Source organism: Cotesia glomerata, linkage group LG7 (genome assembly GCF_020080835.1).
Source record: "Cotesia glomerata isolate CgM1 linkage group LG7, MPM_Cglom_v2.3, whole genome shotgun sequence".
Lineage (NCBI taxonomy): Eukaryota > Metazoa > Arthropoda > Insecta > Hymenoptera > Braconidae > Cotesia > Cotesia glomerata.
In genome coordinates, this window is record NC_058164.1 from 9367677 (window position 1) to 9377879 (window position 10203).

General features: G+C 27.3%; 1 protein-coding gene across 1 annotated transcript; it reads right to left on the minus strand.

Annotated features, from left to right (window-relative positions):
* LOC123269041 (ARM REPEAT PROTEIN INTERACTING WITH ABF2-like) lies at positions 1-471 on the minus strand. Its single transcript, XM_044734540.1, has one exon. The coding sequence runs from the start codon at positions 469-471 to the stop codon at positions 1-3; it is 471 nt and encodes a 156-aa protein (XP_044590475.1).
* Between the last annotated feature and the right edge of the window lie 9732 nt (positions 472-10203).

Genomic DNA, 10203 nt, shown 5'->3' on the forward strand with positions numbered 1-10203 from the left:
CTACATTTCTTCCTCGAGTAATACATTCACATGATTGGCGATAAAAATCAAAGATTGTTGGCGTACAATTGGTAATTTATAAGTCCTGGATATTTCCAATAGTGATAGAACATTCTCAGATGTTAAAAGTCTACTCAACAATACGTCACAGACACGTTTTAAGTCAGATATCAAATACATGTCAGCAGCTTTTACTAATTCCAACAAAATAGCGCTTTTATCACTAGCTTTATCCAATTTACCATAATATAAGAAGTGAAGTAATTCGGTAACAGTATCAGAATCTAATTCTGGAAGATTGATACACTTATCTCTCGATTCTTTCATGTCTGTTGTTAACATTTTCTTAAATACAGAACTGCTTGAAGCTAAAAAGACTTTATGAGCTGGAAATTCTTCATTATTTTTCACTCGAATTTTTACGTCACTAAATTCGACATTTTTCAAATAAGTTTCCATATTTTTATTCATTCTGGCATTCAATAAGTCATCATTAAAACCATACCAAGTTATGTCACCACTTATCGTTACTCTGTATGTATGAAATTTTTTTAGTGATTGGTTACAATAAATATCCGAGCAACCATCGTCTTTAGGACGCACATCATTGTCAAACAAAAGTGAAAAATTTTCAAAGATAACATCGTATGTCCAATTAGTAATATATTGTCTTTTTATTTGACAGTTAATTGTTAATTCAATGAGTGCAGTCGCTGGTTTACTGAATAATTTGGTAACTTTAACGTTAAATATGTGGTCAGTAATTCGTTGAATGGAAAAGTTAAAAACAACTTCTGGACAGCAATCTATTTTGATATATTTAGAAGAAAACCATTCATTTTTCACATTAATATCTATTTTTTCTTCGAAGAACATTTTTTTAAATGATTGGACGATTTCTTCACTCATTTTGACTTCTAGTATCTTTCAGGTTCTGGATTACTAACCTGTAAAATGAAAAATGTAACTAAAAGAAAGCCGATTACTGATTACATTGTATTTACCCGGCAATAAAAATTTTTTCGATCATATTAGAATAAGCAAATAAAGAAATAAAAAAAAATATTTTGACCAAATAGAAGGAAAAACTTTTTGGTTAATGTACGATGATATTTAATTAAATATAAAATAATCGATAATTATATAAATTAAAAATATTCACCTTTCATAAAATATAAAATTGGCTATCTTATATAATGACAACTGATGTTATCTACAATCTTGAAATAATAACGAAAGATGCTTTTTTTTTATATTCTTTAGTATTCAAAGCGTTGTAAAGTTTTATAGGTTAGTTAGTAGTTTTGCGGAATTTTCTTGCAGTTTGACTAAGATCTTATATATTATCTTAAGTTTGACCCACGCGAGCGTAATTTATTAGGGCCGTATTCCCGAGAGCGCATGCTTATCAAATTACATACTACGCATGTCTCAATTTAATTTAAAAATATTTATTCAAGTGATGGGGTCAAAATTCGACATCAAACACTGTGTTGATTTATAGTAAGTTTTTTTTTGTTTTTACCATAAATCATGGGCCAGTTTTTCAATCCAGGATAAAATTTTATCCGAGATAAAAGTACCGGCAATATAATAAAAAAAAATAAATAATTCAGCGACGTGATATTACTCTCAGTTAGTTCTCCATGAATTTGGTCATTTATTTATATAAAAATAAATAAATATATCATAAAAATAATAATAACCTCTTAGTGTCAATTTCAACAATATACTCTTATAACTTAATGTTGAAATTATTATAAAATATTAATATTAAAGTGATTTGCAAAAACGTCAGATGATGCATCACATAAGTAAGAGAGAGACTTTCGCAAAAAACATGAACAGTCTTCTTCGAGCTTATATATCACGGGAGGTAGTTCTAAAATATGTTCCATTGCAGATCTCCAATATTAACGAGACAAAAAAAAATTTTTAAAACATTAAAGTTTTATACTTCGATTGAAGGTGCGTTATTTTACTGTAATTTTTATCAATTTTATCGAATACATGTGTTAACTATTGAAAATTAACTTTTTTAAATTATTTTAGATGTTATAACAAAAAAATTAAGCTCAAATTCCACTCAAGCTGTTGATAAGTCGGAGATATTAAACGCTTTGAAGTTAGCGTTGCGAGAGGCTCGTGATTGAGGTGGACATGGACTTCTTCGAATAATAAATAGAGCCAAGAACTGTGACGGAATAAAAAAAAATGTTAACAAAAAATTTACTTTAGTTATAAAAATGTAACTCTCAAAAGTTATTTTTTATAATGAGAGTTAATAGTCTAATGATTTATTAATTTATTATTTTTCATTATGTTGATAAGCGTATCAGATGAGATTTTAATTTTCTATGATATAATTTTAACTCAAAAAGTTATTTTTTTATAACGGTAAGGCTATTCGGACACTGTGAGTCGTTTCAGCGTGAGGCTAGCGTGAATATTAGAAATTTCACACCATGCTATTGGTTGAAAAAATCTTATATTCACGCTACAGTGTCCGAATAGTCTCTGCTTTTTAATGACAGTTAACTAGTCTGATGATTTAGTCATTTTTCATTTTTTAATTTTATTGCCAAACATATCAAATGGCTTAAAAGGTTATTTTATTACAATTACAGTTAACTAGTCTAATAATTTAATCATTTATTATTTAATATTTAATTAACACAAATGCACCAAATGAAAATAATTTAATGTAATATTCATTTATATCATTTAGACTTTCAATAAGGCTTATAAGATAAGTCAAAAATTGTTCTATGAAGGTTATTTTTAATGATAATTATACATTCAATTAAAATTTCAATAATAATCCCGAAAGTAATTAATATGAACTCAGATTTATAAAGTCTGTTGTACTTACCCGTTTATTAAATAAATGAATAAATAAATAAATAAATTTGTAGATTAAAAGTAATTTGTAGAATTAAATTATTATTATTTGTAAAATTTTTGAATTGATGTAAATCATTTTGTAAAATAAAATTACTAATATTACTTTTGTAAAGTTTTTGAATTATTTGATGAAAAATATTTTTTAAAATTACTATATCGCTTTATAAAATTATTACACTTGTAGATAGACAATAATTTATAAAATGTCTGTAAGGTAGAAGCCCCAATTATTGACGGGGGTCTAAATATTGATACCCTAAATTATCTTTAAATATATTAAATTATCTGTAATAAGAATAACGATCAAATAAAATTTTATTAAATTCTAATTAATTAAAAAATTGAAAAAAAAAACACTTTCAGTTCAAAATATTAGATATTAATTATTAAAAAAAAATAAAGTTAGCACCAGTTCATCAAATCAGCTTACGAGCGTCTATTTTCTTAACAACTACGGTTAGAAAAGTATTTTTTTAACTGTCGAGTTTAAATTAATTTTTTCATGTAATTATATGATCTATTTTTTTTTTAATTAACAGTTCATGAAATATTTATAAAATTAAATAATCGAAATTAATTGTATGCTTTATAATATTTCAATCATGGGAGTCAATAAGTAGTTCATAATTTTTATGGTGAATCCCATATTGACAGCCAGTCGACAGCGCTATGAGGCCTTTTTTTTTTAAGTATAAAATACGTTACGCGATTATATACAAGGCTTTTAACTGTCAAATAACTCGGCGTGTTTTGGTGTTAAATAAGTTTTTGAATAAAATAATATTATGTGTCATTGATTGGCAATGTCATTAATTTTTAACCAATTATTACGGTATACGTGGTATACCACACCAACTTCTGAAAAATTACTTGAGCAATAGAACACAATGTGTTAAATTAAATAACTATAAAAGTGAAACTAAAACTATTAAAGTTGGGGTTCCGCAAGGCACGATTCTTGGGCCTTTGCTGTTTTTATTATACATAAATGATATTTTTAAAGTGATACCAAGCAATGCTATAGTTTCCTATGCTGACGACACAGCTATTTCTTGTACTGGAAATAGCTGGAATGAAGTCCAATATAAATTAACTGAGTGGCATAATAAAATAGATATATGGCTCAGGGAAAACCAACTATCTCTTAATGTAGAAAAATCTACTTTTATTACCTTTGGAAGCTACATAGACAGTATTCCAAATAAGTTTGATTTACAAAGAAATGGTAAGCCTCTGAGAAGAGTTGATAATTGTAAATATTTAGGGATATATTTTGATAAACACTTGAAGTGGGATAAACATGCCTACGAATTATCTAAGAAGCTTAACTATTTCACTTTCCTTTTTTACAAGCTTAGCCAGGTACTTAATTCTTCTATTTTAAAAACTATTTATCATGGACTGTTTGAAAGCATAATAAACTATGGCATTGTTGCATGGGGAGGAGCCTATAACAATTCAATTAAACCTGCCACATCTCTTCAACATAAAATAATTAAAAAGCTATGTAAAAATAATTACAACAATATCCCCTTGACAATTAGAAACTCATTTATAATAAATGCATTAACTTACTACTATCAAGAATGTAAAAGCCTATTCTATGAAAAATGTACAAATACAAGATCTAAGTTGTTAGTTCTACCAAAAATAAACAAAACTATTAGTACTCAGAATGCTTATTATGTAGTAATTAAATATTATAACAAACTCCCTGCTGATATGAAAACTATAGTCTGTAGTAAAAAATTGTTAAAAAAAAAGTTAAGTTACTGGATAAGAAACCTTAATGGTTAACATGCTTAAAAAATGTAATGGAAAATGCGAGTATTTGATTGGATATTTCTTTTTATGATAATTATCTATAATTATGTATTTCTTTCTATGTAAATTTATTACTTTTGTACTTATTATCTCTTTGCATTGTATTATCGACAAAAATTTTGTAAAAATTATATGTATTGTAAAATTGGTATTTTTGTACTGGTTCTATAAACAGGTGTCTTTACACCTCGATAGAATTCTTGACCAGATAAATAAATAAATAAATAAATAAAATAAATAAATGTTTTAATTAATTAATAAAAATTTGGTTTTTGATGATTTTGTGTAGGAATATTGCAGTAAAGAAAAATAAAAAGTAATGTAATTATAAATATATTTATAGATGATAAGAATTTGATCACAGATTAATATATTAAATTACTTTTGCATAGATTGATCAAAAAGAAAATTCTCAGTCTTAATGTTCTGAATCTTTAGGTGGAATCGTTACCATCGCTCAGAGGGAAGCTCTCTGCATCACAGTTAGAAAGTTCTCAAGGGAGCTAACAGATGATGTGAACATTGATTTCAAACTGTAATAAAAAGTCAGAGTTTTGAAAATTTATGGCAAACAAAATTCAATTTTCCACTATTTTTTCAAAAAAAGATTTATAATAAAAATAAATACTACTCATAAATTGATTGAACCGTGAGTTACTAATTTTCACTTATATTATTGCATTTTTTTCAATAATTAATCTTGATCATGAACAAAAATACTTAAATTATACTTATTATTATACAACGAGCAAAAATTATTTATCATCATTAATCATTGTATTGTTATAAAAAACTTACGAAGTTTTAAAAATCAAAGTAAAAAAGAAAATTAAATAGTTTTGAATATAAATATAAATTTTTCATAATCATAGATAGATCAAAATAATCTACATTTCTTCCTCGAGTAATACATTCACATGATTGGCGATAAAAATCAAAGATTGTTGGCGTACAATTGGTAATTTATAAGTCCTGGATATTTCCAATAGTGATAGAACATTCTCAGATGTTAAAAGTCTACTCAACAATACGTCACAGACACGTTTTAAGTCAGATATCAAATACATGTCAGCAGCTTTTACTAATTCCAACAAAATAGCGCTTTTATCACTAGCTTTATCCAATTTACCATAATATAAGAAGTGAAGTAATTCGGTAACAGTATCAGAATCTAATTCTGGAAGATTGATACACTTATCTCTCGATTCTTTCATGTCTGTTGTTAACATTTTCTTAAATACAGAACTGCTTGAAGCTAAAAAGACTTTATTAGCTGGAAATTCTTCATTATTTTTCACTCGAATTTTTACGTCACTAAATTCGACATTTTTCAAATAAGTTTCCATATTTTTATTCATTCTGGCATTCAATAAGTCATCATTAAAACCATACCAAGTTATGTCACCACTTATCGTTACTCTGTATGTAAGAAATTTTTTTAGTGATTGGTTACAATAAATATCCAAGCAACCATCGTCTTTAGGACGCACATCATTCTCAAACAAAAGTGAAAAATTTTCAAAGATAACATCGGATGTCCAATTAGTAATATATTGTCTTTTTATTTGACAGTTAATTGTTAATTCAATGAGTGCAGTCGCTGGTTTACTGAATAATTTGGTAACTTTAACGTTAAATATGTGGTCAGTAATTCGTTGAATGGAAAAGTTAAAAACAACTTCTGGACAGCAATCTAATTTGATATATTCAGAAGAAAACCATTTATATTTCTCATCAATATCTATTTTTTCTTCGAAGAACATTTTTTTAAATGATTGGACGATTTCTTCACTCATTTTGACTTCTAGTATCTTTCAGGTTCTGAATTACTAACCTGTTAAATGAAAAATGTAACTAAAAGAAAGCCGATTACTGATTACATTTTATTTACCCGGCAATAAAAATTTTTTCGATCATATTAGAATAAGCAAATAAAGAAATAAAAAAAAATATTTTGACCAAATAGAAGGAAAAACTTTTTGGTTAATGTACGATGATATTTAATTAAATATAAAATAATCGATAATTATATAAATTAAAAATATTCACCTTTCATAAAATATAAAATTGGCTATCTTATATAATGACAACTGATGTTATCTACAATCTTGAAATAATAACGAAAGATGCTTTTTTTTTATATTCTTTAGTATTCAAAGCGTTGTAAAGTTTTATAGGTTAGTTAGTAGTTTTGCGGAATTTTCTTGCAGTTTGACTAAGATAATATATAAGAAGGTATTCCAATCCTGCAATGCATGATGGGAAATGTGTCAATCGGTCGCGCCACCACGAGTGTGTCAGACACACTAACCGGCAACTAAAGTATTTTCATGCTAACTCTCGCAATAATAATAAATTTTATGTAATAAATAATCATTGCATAAAAAAATTATTTTCACCCTCTAACAATAATAATAAATAATAATAATTAAATAAAAACCTTTAAATAGCTTTTTTATTGCATTCGTAAATTCTCCGGTTTAACCGGTTTTTCCTAAATGCAGTTTATAATTTGCCTCTTATATTAATTCGTTAAGTTCTATTGTGGTGTCTATATTTTTTGATAACTTTACATTTACCAAGTCCGGGTTCGAAACTCGGCAATTCTAAATTTTTTTTTTTTTTTTTTTTTTTTACAATTATTCTATAGTTTTATTATAATTTTTACTATTCCAATAGATTGTCAGGTCTTATACTGAATGTATTATTATTATTTATTAATTAATAGTAAAAATAATTAGATTAGAGCTCGTCTAATAACAGGTAAGTAATTAGTATGTACACAGTCATTTTAATTTATTGAAATTTTTATCAAAATGTTATAATAAATATAATGAACAATATCGGGTTATATTAACAATAAAATTTTTCACAATTCAAATGCTACTGGTGGGAAATTTGGAATTCAACGTTACCCTTATGAGGTATCTGATTGTACTTATTAATTGCAAATTATTTCTTATCCTAATTAATTTATATTTTTATAGAAATTATAATGACAATTATTTATTCTTAAAAATATTTTGTAACGGGGTGGTTAGCCCTGTCCAATTGGTCACCCCTTTCCTCTTTGAAAAGGGCGCCACTGGGATTTTATACTCGGTGTCCCAGAAACCGGGGAGCATGAGAAGGAAAGATCGGGTCGTGAGAAGTTGAGAAAGGCTGAAAAATTAATACTGAGAAACAATTATTAACAATTAACAATTCAATTATTTATTTAATATAAACAATTTAATTTTAACAAAATTCCTTAATAATATTACCCTTAAAATTAACTTATCAATTACTTAATTGTGAGGACCTCTCACCTACGCAGGCACTTGCCAAAACTTACAACTAAATATCCTTAAATTCTTTCAACTATAGATCATTACGCATCTAGATTCCTAAATTCTAAATTTAATCATAGACCATTACGCATCTAGATTCCTAATTTCTAAATTTAATCATAGACCATTACGCATCTAGATTCTTAATTTCTTAAACCCTCGTCCAACTGACGGAATAACAAACAACATATTTTACCCAATAAAAACTTCTTAATTATTCAATTATCTGAACTAATTTCACATAAACAACCTCGTCTACCTGACGGAATACCATATAATCTTACTAAATTCCATATAAAATCATCCACCGGACGTTAACTTCATTTCTCAAATTTTCTTAAATAAAATTTTAACCAATTTTCCTTAAATAAATTTAATCTCCAGATTAACTAAATTTACCAAATTCACCAAATTTTCTTATCGAATTTATCTAATAAATTATCCTTAATTCAATCAATTATTTAATAATTGATTTAGCACTTTTCTAACTTAAACAATTCAATTACATTTATCCACCGGCCTAAATTTAATTTTCCAAAACTTTACAATACTATCATAATCTACTAAATTTTACGCCAACACTTGTTTACTGCAAATAAATTTTACTACATTACATAATCACTAAATTTCTGTACTAGTTCACTTACTAAATTTTCTACTAATATTTTCAATTAATAAATTCTACTGAATTTATTACAGGATTTACTAATTTTAATCTTCCTAAACAAAATTCTAAACATCAACTATTCGAATCCTAAGCGTCTCAATACAACTCTTAACTACATACATTCTAGAATGACCTTCACTGACTTAATTACGCATTTTCATTTCTTATTCAAATTTACTTTTCTTTATATCCCGAAAATTATTAACTAAATTAATTTATTATAGCCAGCAGGCCTATAATAAATTACTGATTAAATTATCTACAGTAAATTCACAAATAAACTATTAATCTCATTCTTTTAAAATAAATATCCAATAACAAAACTAGCTAAATGACCTTGGCGCATGAATCTCTAAAGTACAAAACTTGCTAATATAAAAATGACCGCTCGAGAAATTAATTTAAATTATTTCAGCCTCTTAATTAAATTAATAATCAATTTTGGCCTAAATTAATCGAAAATACCTAGAGACTCAATTATTGTTTTATCCAACGACGACTGATACTCCGGTCCAACTTGGCTGGCTCCGCCGCTTGGCGTCTTGTCGTCTCAAACCACTATGTTAGCTTCCGGTCAGGGCTTGTCCAATTCCAAATACCGTAATAAACTCCTCAGTAGTTGCTTTCTATCGTTGGCGTTCAAAACTGCACTCTCTTGACTTATCTAATCTCAACAAGGTCACTGATTCACAAAAGGCAAAAGGCCACTGGCTTCCAGAAGGGAAAAAGCCTCGATGTTTTTCGTGCTCGCTCTTTTATAACCCTCAGCTCAGGCTCTCGAACTTTCCTATTGTTACGCCCCGCTTCATTTTCCGGGAACAGTAGTGGGGAATCTTGATTAGCACGCCCGGTGACAAGTCGAAACTCTTGTCAAAAATCGAAAAGTAAGGGAAAACCCTTACCTACCGTGCGTCAATTATCGGGGTCGATAATGACCCCGGGAAGTTCGATTTTCCCTGTTACAATTTATTTATGTATGTGTATAGTCAAATGAAAATTTTTAATTTATTTGATAGATACAAGTAGTATAGAATTTCGCGATTGTCATTTTTTTAAAAATGTCAATTTGTTTTTTCTTAACGTTTTGTTGTTGAAAGTGTGTATTGAAGAGCTAAATTAAGTAAGTATGGTTATTTATTTTTAATAAATCTGCATTTGGATAACTTTTTATTGTATGTAACAATATCTAAACTAATATTTATTAACGCAGATCATGGGTGGATGTAGCTTTCCTGACTGTCATAACAGCAGTGAAAAGGGTTTTAAAATGCTGAGGTTTTCTCGTTCAGTTGAGATGAGAAGTAAATGGGCATCTACTTGTAAAATTTCAAAACCCATTACTGAGAATTCTCGTTTGTGTGAGGTATTTACCACCATGATAAAAAAAAGTAACTTGCCTGACGAAAAAAAATCTTGAACCAAAAAAGAAATCTATTTGGAAAAGAATAATTTTTCTAAGTGAAGAGAAAAAATTTTTAA